General features: G+C 40.5%; 1 protein-coding gene across 46 annotated transcripts in view; it reads right to left on the bottom strand.

Annotated features, from left to right (window-relative positions):
- Window positions 1–20,861, bottom strand: part of ANK3 (ankyrin 3) — a 540,509-nt gene that overhangs the window by 99,416 nt on the left and 420,232 nt on the right. For 33 of the 46 annotated variants that reach the window (XM_043550308.1, XM_043550306.1, XM_043550291.1 and 30 more), the window contains 5 exons: window positions 8,282–8,380; window positions 8,082–8,180; window positions 7,146–7,241; window positions 719–791; window positions 461–523 (listed from right to left, as the gene is read on the bottom strand). In XM_043550308.1, coding sequence (XP_043406243.1) covers window positions 461–523; window positions 719–791; window positions 7,146–7,241; window positions 8,082–8,180; window positions 8,282–8,380 — 430 coding nt within the window. The remainder of the gene's footprint in view (window positions 1–460; window positions 524–718; window positions 792–7,145; window positions 7,242–8,081; window positions 8,181–8,281; window positions 8,381–20,861) is intronic. The other 13 variants (XM_043550311.1, XM_043550307.1, XM_043550285.1 and 10 more) reach the window with 1 other exon arrangement.

The raw sequence follows: 20,861 nt of genomic DNA on the forward strand, positions 1-20,861 counted from the left end.
ACCAGGGTATGTCTTCAGTATCAAATGAATAATCCCATAATTCACTTTTGTGGAGGGTAGACACTAGAAATGTAAAATTTATACCTGATCCTTTCAGAAGTTATCTCCTGTTGTCAGCTGTTTCTTCCCAAGAATGTGTATATTTATCTCTTTGGCAAATGTTTAGTTTTTAAAATAAAATACTAAAACAACTCTATTTATGAAGCAGCAGCAGCAGAAAGAATATTCCAGGAAATTATTGGCAATTTGATTTTAAAATAGTGAAGCAACAGATCTGGGCAAAATTAGCATGTTAGCAGTAAATCAAACAATTTTCTGAAATACTCTGGTCTAACGTACTGATTCTTGCTAGTTGGGTAATAAGAAAAGTTAGTGAAAAAAAGAGATTATTTCTAAAGTTAGAAAATAAAATGAAAATGTTGAAGTTAAATATCACCGCAATACAAAAATGCACAAATACCTTCTTCAACATCTGACATATATTCACCATCACTGAGAATTTCAGGGGTGTAGGCTTTACGAACTGCATGATTTAAGTAAACAATATAAGTAAATATGTAGAGCACTGATATGTCAACAAAATAATATAATGTCATAACTAATAATTTTTTTTTGCAACAACGATTATCCAACGGGGCGGGGCGAAGAATTTAACAAACAATCTATGATACAACAAATAGAATTTTAAAAGTAAATAAAAATTTCTTTTTTTGCATACCTTCATCATCAGACATGTCAAGAACTTCATTCATAGTTTCTGGTACATTCATTTTATGCTTTTCTGTGACAGTCTGTTAAACATAATAAGATCATTTCAAAGTTCAGACATTTTCATCAGAAACACATCAATTTATTGTTACATTTATAAGTTAAAATACATGACAGGCCACATTTATGATCTGAAATTAGCAGAATAAGCCTTTATTTTATTTTCTGCAGTTTCAACATGTAGCTGCATATAATTATGAAATACAGTCCATTCAAATAATAAAACTACCTAATATTATATCAATATATTTAACTATATTCAAGTTCATACAGCAGATAGAATGCTCTGAGGATCCAAAAAATGATCATATCACATAAAAGAAACAAGTACAGTGAAAGAATTTAAGGCCAAGATTTTTTTAAAAATAGGAGCCTAAAGTAGTACCTTACTCTTTCTACAGTCCCATTGACTTTAATGGGAGCAAGAGTAACACAATCTAGCCCTAACCTATTAAGTCCTTTTCTGCTGTGTGAAGTTTCCTCCTTCCTGCATCGGACTATTTTGTGATTTTGGAGCTAATTTTCTCTGCAATATTTTTAAATACATACCTCACCTTGAACTGCCTATATTTTCCATTATTTTCCATTTTCCAACTGCCTATATTTCCAGTGACAACTGTAATAATATTATGGTAATCTATGATATTCATCAGAAAATTTTGCACAGAATGCATTCAGATGGCTGATTTTTACTTCTATCATTTATTCTCATTCAGGTTCAGAGAGCAGTATAAGAAGACTTAGATTTGGGGAAAGCTGAGTTTGCATGCCTGAAATCTTCATTTAAAGTAGCTATATATGACAAGATAGCTCAGAGCTGACCTGCTGGTTTAATAAAAAAGGGGATATTGAAACCCTAACGGAACCACAAACTTTGAAGTAAGAGAGCAGTCAAGCACGAATGATGTTTTGGATCCTACAGAAAAATCTGTACAGGTTTGGGATAGCTGTATCCAAGCCAGGATGCTGAGTGAAATTCAAAGATATGCTCACATTTGTGTTTCCGCTTATTCTACCACTGTTATTTCCCAGTCATCAGACATAAAGTTCACAAATGATTAACAAAGTTTTAGGAGGAAAAATGACTGAAAAGATTCTGGTTGTGGTCTTTGATCCAAACTTTTAAGCTTGTCATTCTTCATTTACCTTTATATACTTTATTTTTGTCTAGCTTCATAAATAATTCTGTGGCAAGTTTATGTCTCTCTGGCTCCTGTCCTCATTTGATATAATGGAAACATTCCTTCATGAGCAAAGTAGCTTAGAACTTATTAAAGACCTTACACTCATTTTGTTCTGTGGGAATTATTTAAGGTTAAACTACCAGCTTTAGAAGGTTCTGGCAATGCATGTTCAAAGATTTTGCCTCAGCCATGTCTATACAGACTGAATTGTATGGATCAAAGATCACATACATAATTTATTCAGTTATTATTAGAGTTTTATTACAGTATGGGTAAAAAAAATCACAATACACTAACCCATATTCACCCTTTGTACCACCTTAAATGGAATTACAGCTGGGATAGATTTGGCCGAATATCCTCAGAAGATCTTTAAATTAGATGACTACGTGACAGGAGAATCTAACGCCCTCTGTAATTCAGATTCTATCTCAAAGTGCCAAGAGTCTACAATGCACCACACAATGTTGTTGGTGACTGATTACCAACATCTTGATTTTAATAAAAACTGTTTTCTGGGTTTCTGTGACTAGAGCTGTGTCTAAACTAGAAGGCATTTTGGGCTGTGAAGTCCTTTTTGTACCGTACATTTCTTGTAGTCTAATTCACAATTTGATGTAATGCAACTTTTCTCTACTTATAGCACATATTAAATAATATACCTTCCTACCTATGTGACATGAACCCAACTAGTTCATTAGTTGTACAGTCTATGAATGAGCCTCCTGTATTTGGAGTTCTCAGTGTGCAACAGTAAATATCCTTGTCCTACAATTATCTAGATCTCTACAAGCCTGAGCTTGAGATAACAAGTTCCTGTTTATGCTGCTCTCCTACAACTCTTTGTTATGATGTCAGCTGTTCAATAAGCCTTATTCCTATTGTAGAAAAATATTTTAGAATCTCCCTAGAGATAAGTAACTTTTAGAGAAGGTATGAAGAGAGGTGCCAAAAAGATAGAGAAGCAGTGGTGATTGGTGCTTATTATCCAGCATATCTAACTATATTTCTTTATTTTGAAGTTTATCTTGTTAGCACATTTTAAGACAGAGCAATATAAGTTTTCTATAAGCTAATGAATTATAGAACACAGCTATGGAAGTGACAAGAGGGAAAGCGCACATGAAGTAACAAAGATAAAAGCCAGCTTTTGATCCTGAATGTCTTCTATATATCAACCAACTGCCTTGCTAACAGGCCACTCACAAGGAAGCTGATGACACCACAATTGTGAGAGGTGAATATTAACAGTTTTCTGTCTGCAGTGTGCTCAAAAAACAAGGAGGATGTTTCTTTCCTATTTTGTTTTGCTTTAAACAGTAGTTTTAGAAAAAAAAAATTCATGAAAGAAATTAGCCAGCTTTTTCGAACCAGCATTCACTTGCTTTAAATGGTTTTTCTGTGGTGCAGATTGTGCCCAGCTAGCATGGTGGCTTACTGGCTCCCCATGTCACGAATAGCAGCATGGGCGCGATCTGCACAAGCCACTACATTCTCCTCCCTGTGAGAGGGATAGGTGGGGGTAGGCAGAACAGAGTGGGGACTGGGCTAAGCTTTGGCTCCATCTCCCCACATGCTGGGTGGCATAACTGTGCCAGGTAAGTACCCAGAGCAGTTTACTCACTCTCTGGATAAGCAGATTCACAATCTCCCTTCTGGGCTCCAGGGACAGTGCAACTACACACACCCCCTTACCAAGGCAGATTGTTATCTCACGATCTGACTCTTTGTAGCTACCAAGAGGATTTATGTGATCATTCATAACATCTTGTGCTGTTTGCATTTCAACAAATATCCGCACAAGATGTCTCAGTATCGCTTCTTTTGATAACTTTGTACAGCAGCCATCAGTTGAAAAAGAAAAAAATATGGGAACAATTATCCACTTCCTTTACTAAGTCAAAAGTACTCCTTTTCTTTTTGCGAATACAGACTAACACGGCTGTTACTCTGAAACCTGTCATTATGCAAGGCACTGCATTTAGCCGTATGGAGTGGAAATCTAGTACACAGTATGCATCTGATGAAGTGAGCTGTAGCTCACAAAAGCTTATGCTCAAATAAATTGGTTAGTCTCTAAGGTGCCACAAGTACTCCTTTTCTTTTTGCGAATACAGACTAACACGGCTGTTACTCTGAAATAAGTCAAAAGTAGGAGGTACAAATGAACGTTGGTGTTTATCATCCCAACAATATCAATTAATGTAGGTACGGATCCATAGTCAAAGACAATAAGAGAAGATTGGTTAACAAGGGTCAGTCACACCGTAAGACAGTGGTCTCCAACATTTTCATGCCCATGACCACTTTTTGAATTTAAGAGCAACCCAGGATCTACCCCACCCCTTCCCCAAAGCCCCACCCTGCTCACTCCACCCCCCCCCTTGCTCGCTCTCCCGCACCCTCACTCACTTTCACGGGTTGGGACAGAGGGTTGGGGTTTGGGAGGGGGTGTAGGCTCTGGGCTGGGGCCAAGGGGTTCGCAGTGTGGGAGGAGGCTCTGGGCTGAGCCTGGGGCAGGGGTTAGGGTGTAGGAGGGGTTGAGGGGTGCAAGCTCTGGGAGTGTGTTTGGGTGCAGGAGGGGGCTCTGGGCTGGGGCAGAGTGTTGGGGTGCAGGAGAGGGTTCAGGGTGCTGGATCTGGGAGGGGGCTCAGGGCTGGGGTAGAGTGTTGGGTGCAGGCTATGGGAGGGAGGTCAGGACTGGGGCAGGGGCAGGGACTTATGGTGCAGGAGGGGGTATGGGGTGCTGGCTCCGGGAGGGGGCTCAGGGCTGGGGTGTGGCGGCACTTACTGTGTGCGGCTCGTGGTCGGAAGTGCAGCGAGGCTAAGGCAGGCTCCCCGCCTGGCCAGGCCCCACACTGCTCCCGGAAGGGGCCACTGCGCCTCTGCAGCTCCTGGGATGGGGGGCACATGGCTCTGCGCGCTAACCCTCTCTGCAGGCATCACCCCCAAAGCTCCAATTGGCCACGGTTTCCTGTTCCCAGCCAATGGGAGCTGTGGGAGTGGTGCTTGCAGGCAGGAACAGCACACGGAGACCCCTACCCCCCAGGGTCACGGGAGCATGCTGGCTGCTTCCGGGAGCAGTGTGGGGCTGCAGCCGTCAGGGAGCCTGCCTTAGTGGCAGCCCCACTACACCACCGGAGATCACGATTGACGGGTTGGTGACCACTGTCATAAGATACTGTCATCACACTATTAATATTGTGATGATTTTGACATTAAGCAGTGAGCAATATTGGGAGAACACACCTGTGACCCAGGAACCTCTTAGTGCCAACTGGCAAGGGGCAAAGAGGGAGTGTATGCAGGGTACAGGAATCTCCTGTGTCTGGTGCATGCATTCAAGCTCACCAAAGAATGTCATGTGAGCTCTCAAACAAGTGCCGGTGTCACACTGGTCATCACTATTATTGCAAAACACATATATGGATACCGTGCAAGGAGTTATGTACATACACTCTAAATTATAAGGTCTGGGTCTAGGAACTGGTCACCAGCAAAGGTGAAAAACAGGTTTCCTGTCAGACAAAATATATTTGAGGCATTAGCGTTATTTCTAATGGGTTCACCTTACTTATACTGCCAAATTTAGATATCTCCTCCTTTTGAGGCTGGCGTGCGTAAGCATTTTAAAAATGTTCCTTAGATATCAGTAAATTCCAGTTTCCCTTAATTTACAACATGAATTTAACAACTATTTGTAGTCAGTGCTAAATTTGGAAAGTTGTAAATTTAACTGGATTAAAGTTGTCAAACAAGTGATCACCTGTTGCTGAGTCAAAAGTGTTTCTAAATTCAAAGGTATTCAAACTGGCTTAATCTGAAATGGCTTGCTTGAGAGACAATGTAGTATATGATAATAAATCAGGCAATGGAAGCACTGGGCTTGTTCATAAAGTGAGCCTTAGGTATCTATTTCAAACATTTTGTGGTTTGTTATAAAATTAATATGGCAGGACTTTGAGTCTGCAAACACTTGTCTATGTGTGTAACTTCACCCATGTGACTATACCCTTTTACTTCAGTAGGAATACTGACATGAGTAAAGTTATGCTGATGCATGTCTGCAGGACCAGGGCCTAGATGTCTTCTTTTCAAAGGGACACCATCAATCTGAAATGTAGTCAGTTTCAAAAAATGAGCTCAATGTCATTTTTAAGCACTATGCCTGCCTCTGAATCCCTTGCCAATTTTTATTCTTTTACAATCAAACTTTCCTCTTATTAAAAATGTTTGTCTCTCTCCCCTGTTGCTGTACGAAAGACACACACAAACAACAGGAGAAACTAACTAACTGATTAAAAGAGAAACAGAGAGCCCGATTAAAGATGAAGTACTGTCAAATGTAATTGAGCTGAAAACAATTGAGCAGTAATGTTTCACTCTAATCTTTTTCAGTTATGGTCACTGGCACTGTTACCTGAAACAACAGTAAGATGCTTTCAAACAGAAATGACATATTTAAGTTGATGGTGTCCCTTTAACATCTAACAGATAACACTGGGACTTAATCTTTTAATTGCCTTGAAGAAGCATCCCACAATTACAGTACAAACCCTTCTAGTGGTGTTCCATCCAATTTTGTCAGTTTGGAAGAACTGCTTTAAACTAAATCATGACATTTGCAAGCCCCTACAACAGTATATTTTATGTGCTACTACTTGAAGGTACTGGTGGGTGAGAGAGCACTGAGTGAATCACTGCAGGTATTCAGAACTGGGTCTCTTAAGAAGAGAGGAGATCGATGCTGGTTTCTGCTTGTTTACAAAGCCATATGAGGAAAGTTACTGCACTGAGGCCCCAAGCTTGCAATTAGATCGCCACATGCAGGACACTGTGCCCATGCAGATCTAGTTGAAGGATTGGAACCCTGGTTATTTATACTGTGTATAAATATCAATTTATTTATACTGTGTATAAAAATCAATTTCAGTAAGGTTTTTTCAATACATTTTGGTGATATTTATTACCTGAATTTTAGCACTTTTTAAATAAATTTGCTGTAAATATGATATTCTTTTTTATATTTGACTACATACGGATGTTATATTACTAACAGTATGTATGGCCACCTTTAACAATCAGATTGCAATCTCAGCAGGTATCTATCAACAAAGCTAAATACCATGTTTGTATAACTTTGTAGATTAAGAAAGTTATAATAATTTCATTTTTGAAATATACTATACTTACAATTGTAGTCATGGTCTCTTCCGTCACGATCTTCAATGTGTCAACAACTGAAATGTAGCCAAGTCGTTTAGCAATGGCCAGGGCAGTGTTCCCATTCTGAGAATTGAAAAATTAATAAAAATGGATATGCATTAACAATGCTTAGCTATAAGAACAAGTAATAAGTTCAGTAAAAATTTACTTCAGAGTTCAAAGAAAATGTTTATAAGTCAACGCAATAAAAAGTTCCGGCAGCAGGACATGTAACGTTAGGCATTTAACTGTTTACATAAATGGCAAGGAGAGAAATAACCAGTACAATAGAAGGATTAAATTTTTATCATTAAATGTTGGAAAACGTCGATTTCACCACACAGACACAAACAGATGAAAAAAAAATTCCATCAATAATAATGAAATTTAAAGAGAGGCAAAATAAGAAAAATACTTCTTAGACTTCAGTTTAAGGATATTTACTTTGTATATTTTGACATGTGATGTTGACAATTTGTATTTTAATGGTTATAAAGCTTTAACATTTTGAATCTCAATATTTACTGTCATTAAATAATTTTCATGGCTGTCACCCCCGTAATTTCTTGTAACTGTGAAAGTTTAAATTGATTAAAATAGGAAAAAAAATGCTCAAAAATAAACATCTACATTATCCGTCGAAATAAAAATTGAATTCTGACAAGCCTAATTATATTCTCTTATGAATGCATTTTAAAGTAGTTGGTGTTTCAGGAAAAGTAGAGCACTAAGGTAGCTATGTCTCATAGCTGAGATAACAGGCTGGCTGTTCTGTTTTATTCATGCTCTCCCACTGCCCCTCGCCCCACATGCTTCTACATTTCCATTGTTGAGGTGTAGTGGCACAGCACTTTTTACCGTCGGGAAAGCATTGTCATGCTAGAAAAGAAGCCACCCACAATATGTTTTTCTCTTGTCCCTTACCACAGTGAGTTCATTGGGCGATGCGCCGTTCTGGAGCAAGACGTTAATGATATGGGTGTGTCCCTGCTGAGCAGCTTGGTGTAGAGGGGTGTACCCATTCTGCCAAGGATGGAAAAACAGAAGAGTTTGCAGTGTTCTCAGGAGAGGGTTTTGATTTTTTTAAAAAAAATAAACCAAGTGAAGGGAAATGAAAACCTCACCTTCGTTTTGGCATTAACTTTAGCAAAGTGTTGCAGAAGGAAATTAACAATCTTTATGTTTCCATAGTGGCAGCCAACATGTAATGGAGTGTATCCCATCTGGAATGTTTTTGAAAAAGAAGAAATATATGAACATAAGCAATTACCATATGTGAACAACTCTATGCATTTACTGACAATAAACTGAGTATAAAACAGAAAAGCCCCGAGAAGGTTTTGTTTTGTTTTGTAATGTGGAAAAACATCCTGAAAAAGATCTCTGACAGGTATGTGCTCTGTCCTCTTCTTATCTCTCCCTCCCCACAGAACACACCTTTTCCCTTCCGTATCCAAAATGAACCTATAAGGGGAAGCTGCCTTGCATGTCCTGTGAAGTTGAGCATATTTATTGTTGATTTCACAGACTTTTCTCATATGCTTAGACTGGTGCAGGGACTATCCTTTTATTGTGTGTGTGTGTGTGTGTGCGCAGTGTCTAGCACAGTGGGGCCTTGATCCCTGATTGGGTCCTCTAGGCACTACTGCAATACAAACAAATAATAAAAATGGATGGAATATACAGCCAACTCCATCCTGACCAGAAGAGCCGAAGTGCAGTCTATGATAGCACACGATCCACTAGGGATCTGAGTGGACTCCAGCAGCACAAAGTAGTCCTACGGGAGGCAGAATGCCTGCTGGTGAATGTGAAGTTCTTAGGCATGAAGTCTAGTTTTTTAAGGGTGTGTCTACACTGCAATAAAACACCCATGGCTGGCTCATGTCAACTGATTTGGGCTTGCTGAGCTTGGACTGTGGGGCTATAAAATTGCAGGGGGGAGAGAGGAGAGTCCCAGAGTCCAAATGGCTATACTGCAATTTTATAGCCTCGTAGCCCGAGCCTGTGTAACGCCGACAGACCCCAGTTGTTGGCGGGCGGGATCGAACCGGGTACTTCTGGAGCTTAGTGCATGAGCCTCTACCACATAAACTAAAAGCCAACTGGCTGTTAGCTAAGGCTGAAGAGCAGACTCATTTTATCTCTCTTTCTTCAAGTGGTCTCAGTGCCACTAGATGGGACAGAACACCACACCCAGAAGGTGTGTGGGTTACACCTGGGTCACCTGACACAGGACAGCCATGGGTGTTTTGTTGCAATGTAGACGTACCCAATGTGTTCTGGACCTTTTGTTTCAGAGACCAGTGGAAGCTGGTGTTTTGTTAGCAGAACACCATGACAAACTTTTGCACTGATGAATATATGGATTTTTCTCCTTGTTGTTTTCCTACCTGACTTTCATTATTAATGTACAGTTCAGAAATGCCCACCAGAGCTGCAGCAAAATCCAGCAGCTGTCAGGGTATGAGATGCTTAAACAAATAAGGGAAATCTGACTCATGTCCAAAACACCTTATAAAATTGAACATAGCTAAGCAGTACATTTTTTGGCATGAGTTCTAATTAAGAACTAAAATGTAAGCCTGTCTCTATAAATATACTGCTCAGAAACAGAAACCTAAATACTACTTAAAAACCTCACTTAAAGGTAGCAACAGGGAATCAGAGTGTTCAATCTATTTGCTGCTCACCTTAAAAGCCATTCAAATTTTAAATAACTTAAACGACATGTTGAAACATGTAAAGAATCGTGACAAATACTTTCATAAATAGTGAAGTTATACTATAAAATGCAACAAATCAGAGAGAACCAAAGCTGCTGCCCCCACCATCTCTTCTCTCTTTTTCTGTCTTTTACTATAATGAAAATATTGTTAGTTGATCTGAAAGAGCTTGGGATTCTTACAAAGTGATAGAAATGATCAGATTGTACCTCCTAAAGCAATTATCTCCTCCTTTCTTATCTGCCTGCATCAATACATTATCTCTTCTTCCTTAATAAATACGCTTACTTCATTATAATCAGACTGGGGCTGCAATGAAGGACAGTTCAGACGAGGGGCAACTAAAAAGAAGACTTTTTCAAAGTACTTTACAAAGATTAACCCAGTTGGCTGTTGGATAGGCGAGGATTATCCTCTCTATTTTACAAAGGAGGAAACTGAGGCACAGAGGTTCAGTGACTTGCCCAGATGCACTGGGAAGGGAATGCCAAAGTCAGGATTGGAATTCAGGAGCTCCTGCTCCCTATCTTATTTTCAGACCACTGAACCATGACTCTTAAGAAAAAGGAAAATAAAGATGTGAATGGCTCTGCATGGTTTACACTGAAAGTATGTTTCAGCGGTTGTCGCATTTAGATTCAGTCTTTTCATCATATCAATTTAAATTAGTCTCCAACATGTCCATTTTAAACAAAAGGTGCCTAATGGCCCTATCTTAAAACATCCTGGGGGAATGTTAGATGTGCCAATTACTGTAAAATATGGTGTGTGTATTTAATGCCTTTACTTCAGTGAATCATAAATCAGGTAACATGTAAAGAATATAAAGAAACTACTAAGTAGACTATTTAATTAAGTACTACTTTAAATTTACCCACTGCAAATGGTAAATGTCAAGATTTTAATGGCACCCACTATTGCACCTCTGTAAGCTGCTAGGAGAACAATTACCTACACGACTTCTTTCTCGCTGGCTCTTTTCTCACTGCTGACTAGCTAGCAATTTGAATCAGAGACCAGGTACAGAGCTAACTCTGGAAGACTTTCTTTTTGTCCCTTTTGAAGTGTGTGGGGTAGGGGAAAGAACAGAGGGAAGTTTTTGAACTCCGAATGACCTCCACCCCCATTTATTTCCTTTCTACTGTTTTCCCCTTGGAGGCCTCAAAGCACAGCTATCTTGTGTCCCAGAAATGACTGCCAAATACAGCTCTCACTAAAGCCATTAATGCTGTTTTCCTATCAAGCATGGGGAAGGGAGGTGGGTTCACTGCAGAGTGACATGAGGTACTTCTTTCCTCCCCTCTGGGGTTCAGCATGGTGCCTTGGTGGCAATCTCAGCACCTGCCAGCCTGGGAGGAAAACACTGAACTCTGAACCCTATGTGGCAGCATATTGTGCCGCCACTAGACCACTGGGCCACCCTGGAAGATTTTCTCTTAAGTTTCCAGTACCTTGTGGTCACACTGTGTCATGTTTTATCATGCTCCATGTGCTATACAATGTAGTACCGCCATCAGCAAAGATAGGATGATGTGACAAGACAACATGAAACACAAATGAATACACTGGACATTTTAGAATGAAGTTTCTTTCCGTTAGCAAGCAGCTTTCATAGCAATAGGCAACAATGTCCACAATAATTGTGCTGGGTCAAAACACAAAATTAAAACTAATTACTGAGATGCCTACTTAAACCTGAGACCCAAAGAGAATATCCTCTATTTCCCAGCTACAGTATGAACTCCAATACCAAATGGCTTTCAGTCTGGCAGTTATCTAAATTTATATTTACAGTATTTCTTGACTTCCTTATTGCAGATGGATATCCTGTTGAGATTTCTGAATCATGCCAACTGGCAGATTCTGTGCTTACACAGCCAAACAAGGGTAGAGAGCAAGAAAGCAATTCTCACTGCTACCTGGATTCCCCATTCTGGGTTCTCAGAACATTGTAGATGAGTAAACAGGAGGCTAAACATGTTTGTTTTGTTAACAATTTTTAAACTATAGAAACATCATATGCAGATGCATTTTGATTTTAAACCAATATTTACTGGCATAAGCTTCCTGGAACTTAGCAGACTTACCAGTCAATAATATTTTATTTCAGAAAATTAGGATTTTTTTTAATGCAGCTCCTATTTTTGTCACCTCATGGTAATCAATTGATTACATTGCTTCTAGTCAGTTTAAGAATGGACAGCAACATGGGGGCTAACAGATGGGGAGTGCTTCTCAAAAGCAGAAAGAATAGATGTCAAAAATTAACCCAGAAATATTGGACTTTCAATTCTATATTATGGTATTGAAACAAACATCTATTCCCCCTCCTTTTTGGGAGGAGAAAAGTATCAAAAACCCCATGTAGTGGGTATCTTTTCAATATCCTTCATTTTCCCTTGTAGTAACCATAAATCCTAACAGCTTGAATTATTACATCTCTCTTCATGCTGACTCTCAAGCTGCTCTGTTTTTTTCTGCTGTTGCCATCAGATGCTGAAGATAGACCGAGAGCTAAGAAATGAACACAGAACAATTGAATAGAGTTTCACTGATGTCTTTGATTAGGCTGAAAACTCCTCTAGATCCAGACACCACAAATCCAAAGAGACCTTGATTCAGCAAAGCACACAAGCACTTCTTCAAGTTTAAGCATGTTTAAGTGCTTTACTAAATCAAGGTTTAACTGCATAAAGTATCTCGCAAAGGCCAACTATTAATTTTATTGAGGGGGTGGAAATTTCTACTGCAATGGCCACTAGACAGTTTAACATGCATCTAAAAACTGTGGTAGTAATCGATAATATGATAGATAATATGCAACAAAGATACATTTCAATAACCGTGATTAAGCATTTCAAGCACTCTTTCCAACATCCCACTATTTCTCTGTTCCCTTTTCCTTTTAATACTAAAATTGCTTATTATTTTAATTAAACATAAAATTGTGATTTTTTTTTTCTTCGTGCTTGCGAAAGGTACTGAACACTTTTAGTTAGCAACAAAAAAGGTATATCGGCAGTACAACTTTTCCCACACGGTCCAGCCTCAGCCCTGACCTGGAAGGTACAATTCAGGGAGTAAGAGAGTAGTTGATCACCATCATTTCTCAATCCTTGATAAGAATACTACCAAGGGTACAAATACAGCCACTTTAGTGTTGGCTTTATTATCCAGACTCTTTCCTATCAGGAACTAGACTGAGACAATCAATTTTTGTCACATGGGTCCAACAGCCAGCACACAGTAACAATTTTCAATAACTAATGGTCTGTGCTAGCTTCAAACAGGCAACACTGAGAGGAAAGCTCCAAATCCCAGTACCAATCCCTTCAGCAATCCAGTATCTGGTTTTATTTTCTCAGGCTAGCTCTGTAAATTATACATTAAAACAACACTAGCCACTGTAGAACAGCCAAATAATAATGAACTTCAAAAGGGTATTAACCCTCTTGTCAGTGTTCAGCATTATGGCCATACTAGGAAAGCAAGATAATACATATATGTAATCAACACACACAGTGATTATATATCTGGAAATGTAAGTACTGAAGGAAAAACTGTCAAGCCCCAAGTCTAGAATTAAGGTCCTGATCCAGCAAGGTTCTTAACCATGTACCTAACTATAAGCAGGAGTGGTTCAATTGACTTCAGTGGCTACTAAAGTCATGCACAGGTACTTTGCTGATTCAGGGCCTACATTCCCAGCAATTCAAACACAGAAAAGAAAAGCTGCTGGTGCTGGAAATGAAAAAAAATCTGCTTTTGCTGTGGGATTCCAAAGTTGTCCTCTGTGAATAGTGAGTTGCATCTTAAAGCTCTCTAACTGTGGCAGGTTCTGGAGCAGCTGACATGAAGTGGCTGGTTGGTTGGTGTTGGGTGTGTGTGTGTGTGTGTGTGTGTAGTGGATTGGATCTGCTGGGACTAGTTTTACTCCACTGCCTTCTAAAGAATCACTCCTGATGTACACTGGTGGCTGTGAACTACACAGATCCAAGGTTTTGAAAAAGTTTTAGGGTATGTCTACACTAGAGCGGGTGGTGTTATTTGCAGCTCATACAGATATACCTGTGCTAGCTTTTATTGAATCTAAAAACGTAAGTGCAGACACAATGGTGTGAGCAGCAGTAGTGGCTAAACACCTGAATACGTACTGAGGGTTTCATTTGGGATTGTACCCGGGGTGGCTAGCCCCTCTCACTATTTGCATTGCTGCACCTACACTTCTAATTTTAGCGCTAGTGTAGCAGGTATGTCTATTTAAGCTGGAAATCTCTGCCCAGCTCCAGTGTAGGCATATTCAGATGCAGAACGAAGGGTGAAGAAAAGCAAGACAAAGGAGGTGGGGGTGAAAATAGTCTGAACAAGAACATTTTTTTTAATACTATTAAAGGACCCTCATTTTCTGAAGGGTATTTGGAAATGTGTGCTTTACCAGTATTCCATTTTTGCATTGCATTCCCTTTTAAAGAACATAACATAAGAATGGCCATAACGGGTCAGACCAGTGGTCTATATAACCCGGTATCCTGTCTTCTGACAGTGGCCAATGCCAGAGGCTTCAGAGGGAATGAACAGAACAGGGCAATTATTGAGTGATCTATCCCCTGACATCCACTCCCAGCTTCTGGAAGTTAGAAGCTTAGGATACCCAGGACATGGGCTTGCATCCCTGACCATCCTGGCTAATAGCCATTGAGGGATCTATTCCCCAGGAACTTATCTAATTCTTTTGTGAATCCATTGGAGTTTTGGCCTTCACAACATCCCCTGGCAATGAGCCCCGCAGGTTGACTGTGCACTGTGTGAAGCAGTTCTTCCTTTTGTTTGTTTTAAACCTGCTGCCTAGTTATTTCATTGGATAAACCCTGGTTCTTGTGTTATGTGAAGGAGTAAATAACACTTCCCGATTAATTTTCTCCACACCTTTCATGATTCTGTAGACCTCTATCATATCCCTCCTTAGTCATCTCTTTTCCAAGAGGCAAAGTTTCGTTGTTTTTTCTCTCTCTTCATATGGAAGCTTTTCCATACCCCTAATAATTTTTGTTGCCCTTCTGAGTATCTTTTCCAATTCTAACGTATCTTTTTTTGAGATGGGGTGACAAGAACTGCACTCAGTATTCAAAGTGTGGGCGTATTATAGATTTATATAGTGGTATTATGATATGTACTATCTTATTATCTATCCCTTTCTTAATGGTTCCTAACATTCTGCTAGCTTTTTTGACTGCTGCTGCACATTGAGCGGATGTTTTCAGAGAACTATTCACAATTACTTCAATGACAATTCCTTGTGTGGTAACAGCCAATTTAGACCCCCATCATTTTATATGTATAGTTGGGATAATGTTTTTCAATGTGCATTACTTTGCATTTATCACCATTGAATTTAATCTGCCATTTTGTTGCCCAGTCACCCAGTTTTGTGAGATTCTTTTGTAGCTCTTCACAGTCTGCCTGGGACTTAACTATCTTGAGTAGTTTTGTATCATCTGCAAATGTTACCTGTTTTTCTGGATCATTTATGAATATGTTGAACTGCACTGGTCCCCAGTGTAGATCCTTGGGGGACATCGCTATTTACCTCTCACCATTCTGAAAACTGACTATTTATTACTACCCTTTTTTTCCTATATTGTAATGAGTTACTGATCCATGAGAGGACCTTTCCTCTTATCCCATGACTGGCTACTTTTCTTAAGAGTCTTTGTTGAGGGACCTTGTCAAAGGCTTTCTGAAAGTCCAAGTACATTATATCCACTGGATGACCCTTGTCCACATGTTTGTTGACCTCCCTCAAAGAATTCTAGTAGATTGATGAGGCATGACTTCCCTTTATAAAAGCTGTGTTGACTCTTCCCCAACTAATCATGTTCATTGATATGTCTGATAATTCTGTTCTTTACTATAGTTTCAACCAATTTGCCTGGTACTGAATTTAGGCTTACTGGCCTGTAATTGCCAGGATCATTTCTGGAACCTTTCTTAAAAACTGGCATCACATTAGCTATCCTCCAGTTATCTGCTACAGAAGCTCATTTAAATGAAATACTACATACCACAATTAGTAGTTTTGCAATTTCATATTTGAGTTCCTTCAGAACTCTTGGGTGAATATCATCTGGTTTTGGTGACTTGTTACTGTCTAACAAAAACTCCTCTACTGTCATCTCAATCTGGGACAGTTCCTCAGATTTGTCACCTAAAAAGACTAGCTCAGGTGTGGGAATCGCCCTCACATCCTCTGCAGTGAAGATTGATGCAAAGAATTAATATAGCTTCTCCGCAAATGGCCTTGTCTTCCTTGAGTGTTCTTTTAGCACCTCCATCATCCAGTGGCCCCACTGATTATTTGGCAGACTTCCTGTTTTTAATGTATTTTTTTAAAATGTTGCTGTTAGTTTCTGTGGGTCTTTACTCTTCAATTTCTTTTTTGGCCTTCCTAATTATACTTCTATACTTGACTTGACAGAGTTTATACTTCTTTCTATTTTCTTCAGTAGGCTCTCATTTCCAATTTTTAGAGGATGACTTTTTGCCTCTAGCCACTTCTTTTACTCTGTTATTTAGCCATGGTGGAACTTTTTTGGTCCTCTTACTATTTTTTATTTATTTAGAGCATACACTTAATTTGAGCCTCTAGTATGGTGTTTTATAAAAGTATCCATGCACACTGGATGCATTTCACTCTTGTGACTGTATCTTTTAATTTCCATTTAACTAGCTTCCCCTTTTCTATGTAGTTCTGCTTTCTGAAGTTAAATGCTACTGTGGTGGGTCTCTTTGGTATTTTCTGTCCCACAAGGAGGTTAAATTTAATTACATTATAGTCGCTATTACCGAGTAGTTCAGCTATATTTATTTCTTGGACCAGATCCTGTGCACCATTTAGGATTAAATCAATAATTGCCTCTCCCCTTATGGGTTCCAGGACTAGTTGTTCCAAGAAGCAGTCATTAATGGTGTCTAGAAAATGTATCTCTGAATCTCATCCTGAGGTGATATGTACCCAGTCAAAAAGGAGATAGTTGAAATCCCCCATTATTATTGAGTTTTCTATTTTTATAGTCTCTATAATCTCCTGGAGCACTTCACAATCACAATCACCATCCTGGTCAGGTGGTCGGTAATATACTGTTACTGTTATACTGTTATTAGTCAAGCATGGAATTGCTATCCATAAAGATTCTATGGGAACTTAAGTAAATACTTCCCCCCATCTGTCCAGTGGAGCTTGAGTAAACATAGCTATGCTTAAAAAACAGAAAAAGTCAGCTTCCACTAACATGGCTTTGTTGTGCCAAATCAGCTTTGTTTATTCACCAGTATCCTTGAGTGAAGTCATCAGAGCCTGGGATTAGAGTGTGTTTAGTGAACTGTTGCTGCAGAACCAGAAGAGGAACCCCAGAACACTGTCATCGTGCAGCCTGCAAAACGAGTGGCTATTTTTCCTTTCATATTTTCCTCCAAAATACAATAAAAACATCCTAGGAGAAAAAAGCCATGAAGACTTATAATTGAACTGCATAGGATATTTAGGTCTGATAGTATTTCTAAGACTGTTCATAGATTCATAGATTTTAGGTCAGACCAAACTACAATCAACTACTCTGACACATCATAAATGCCAGAAAATTTCACTCAGCAAGTCCTGCAGTGGCAAAACTATTCTTCCTTACTATTCCTTTGAAGCAGAAAATGTGTCTCAGCCCAATCTTCCCTTCCTTTGTAGTCCTTTGAGCATTCCTCACTCATTTGAGTAGTTCCAGTGATCCAGGTGCACAGGTAGAGTAGGAAGTACTCACAAGAATAAAGATTGCAGCATCAAGCAATATATGTGTGTAAAGTGCTATGTTGGCTTACAGAGATGTATAAATGATGATTAAAGATGATAATATTCCTGAGGAGGAAAACGATAGCTCACCTGTGGCTTCACATGAAGTTAAATGACATCGATAAAATATTAAGTATTCTTTCTCTCTATGGATTCTGTAATTGAGTGAGAAAGGGCCAGGTAGTTATTACTGGTGGGGGGAAGGCTGTTTCCTACTACAGTAAAGAGTTTGTCAGGTCTTTCATTATAAACTTAGATCATCAGGGTTTCTCCAGAAACTGGTCCATGATGAAATAGAGGACACAGATTCTCACACGTCTTCCTACAACAGTGGCTGCAGCAAGTGTTTTTTGGCAGAGTGGTGTCCTCAGACTGCTGAATTGGAATTAATTTGCAAACTGGACACTATTAAATTAGGTTTGAATAAAGACTGGGAGTGGATGTGTCATTACACAAAGTAAAACTATTTCCCCATGTTTATTCCCCCCCGCCCCCAACTGTTCCTCGGACGTTCTTGTCAACTGCTGGAAATGGCCCACCTTGATCATCACAACAAAAGGTTGTTGTTGTTTTTTTTCCCTTTTCCTCTCCTCTTGGTAATAGCTCACCTTACCTGATCGCTCTCGTTACAGTGTATACGGTAACACCCATTGTATCATGTTCTCTGGGTATATAAAATCTCCCCACTGTATTTTCCACTGCATGCATCCGATGAAGTGGCCTGTAGCCCACGAAAGCTTTTGCTCAAATAAATTTGCTTTCCTTTTGGATAATTTTATCTACTGACCAGGTTCATTTTCAGTGCTGTGGTTAAGAATTTCAGGTCCTCCCTGGAGTGGCCATTGAATTGGCAGACAGGGATCCCACTGACAGTGCACTACTTTGACTACTTCCTATTTGTAGGACTATTGGGGTGGGGGGAATGCACACATTCATAGGTACCGTTTAGGGGTTAGCGTGCAGTTTAGGCATTGCTTTTAATTAAGTGAAGACAGCAGGTCCTCCAACATTACTGAGGTTACTGTTCAGGTTACAGAAAGATTCAATACAAGGTGAGATCCATCTCCAAGAGGACAAAGTGAGCCCCTTGAGGGATCTGGTGCAGCGAATGACCAGGGAAAGTGAAGCTGCTGCTGGGCATCTCATAGATAGTTGAATAGAGTTTCACCTGTTAAGTAGTGGCTGCAGACTGTGGACCTGATTTATCACCATGTTGCACAAATCAGGGCTGGCTCTAGGCCCCAGCAAAACAAGCAGGTGCTTGGGGCAGCACACTTCTAGGGGCGACATTCCGGCGCCGGCCATGCCGCCCCTAGAAATGTGCCCCTGCCACCCCAGCTCTCCTCCGCTCCGCCTCCACCTGCTCCCCTGAGCGCACCACTGCTGCTCCACTTCTCCCCGCTCCCTCCCAGGCTTGCCGCGCGTGAAACAGCTGTTTCGCGCGGCAAGCCTGGGAGGGAGGGAGGGAGGGAGAAGCCGAACAGTGGCACACTCGGGGGAGGTGGCGGTGGTGGAGCGCAGGTGAGCTGGGGCGGGGAGTGGTTCCTCTACCCCCCCGTTACTTCCTGCACTCTCCCCCAGCTCACCTCCGCTCCGCCTGCTCCCCTGAACACGCTGCCTCTCCCTTGCCTGAGAGGGAGGGGGGAGAAGCGGAGCGGCGGCGTGTTCAGGGGAGCAGGCAGAGCGGAGGTGAGCTAGGGTGGTGGGTTGCGCGGGGGGTGGGGAGCTGCAGGAAGCCATGGGGGGAGGGGGGAATGCTGCATGCCCTGGGGAGGAGGCGGGGCTGGGGATTTGGGGATGGGGTAGTCATGTGTCTTCTCCTTCAGCTGGTGCCCCGCAGTATGGGGAGACACCAGTCGCACACAGAGTGACCTTGCATGTACTGTACGTGCGATGTCATGCCTCGCATGCAAGTGCAGAATTGCATGCCTTACTGAAAAGATAATGGCATGCCAAAGCTTATAGATACTAAAGTGCTGTTCTAGATGAAGAACCCATGCTGTGTATCATTAATCACCAGGTTGCCTGAAACAAAGAGGGTTTTGGTTCAGGCATTTATGCTGCAATGACTGAAGCTTAACATCTGCTTTTGCATCTGGCATGTTCCCAGTATTAGCTGTATTGCAGATGCTTGATCTTGTTTCCATATAGACAGATTCAAAACCCTTGCACCACAAGCTGACCTGAATTCCATCCAGGTGTCTTGTCCAGTCTGGGTCCCCAAGCTCACGGTAGTGCTATGTATGATGGAATGCTCTATTACCTCAGGTGCCTGAGAACATTCCACAACAGAAGCAATTGGTTCACAGAGCAATCGCCCAGTGGCTAAGGAAGGCAGTGCAGGGATGGTCATAGCCATGGCACACGTAGATCATGTAGCCATGATCCTGTCCACTATCACAGCGTATTTGGTAGGAATTGTGACCCATGAACCTCTTGGTGCCAACTGGCAGAGAGTGCAGGGGGTGTTTATAGTTTTATAGGTCAGGTATATGCATATTAAGTTTACCAGAGGCATGTAAGGTCTCCACCAAGAGCTCATAGGTCATCATAATCATTGTGAAATGTATGTATGGATAATATTTAAGGAATACTGTATCTGAACTGAAAATTATACTCTTAAGTTAAAGCAGGTCACTAGAAGGTGATAAACATGATCCTGTCAGGTAAGAGGGAAGAGACTCTTATCTCTCTTGGGATGGTTATGTGTGCATTTCATATTGTTCGCTTCACAATGCAGGCCTATCTACAGACTAAGCCGAATGCTAATCAAGAGATTTTTAAATCAACTGGAAAGAAGCACACAGGAAAAAAGCAACAACCAAAGGGACACCCTGATTATGAGTAAAGACAATGGATTGTGGGATGTAACTGGGTGGGGGGTATGAAGACACACATGGGATCTTTTCCACTGAGGAGACAAGCTGACAGTGTGACTTGTCCTATGAAGGGAGGATCACAGCCAAGCATGTGATGGAAGGATTTTGGGTGAGCTCTTACTCTATAAGATGTGACAAAAACTAGTTAAGTAAGTCCAGATTCTTGAACACATGTTATGTTTTTCTTTTAAGTATAACCATTTGTTTCCAATATTTCAATTTTCTGTCACTTGAATATCTATACTTTCTTAAAGATTTACTT

This window comes from Chelonia mydas, chromosome 7, assembly GCF_015237465.2.
Source record: "Chelonia mydas isolate rCheMyd1 chromosome 7, rCheMyd1.pri.v2, whole genome shotgun sequence".
NCBI lineage: Eukaryota > Metazoa > Chordata > Testudines > Cheloniidae > Chelonia > Chelonia mydas.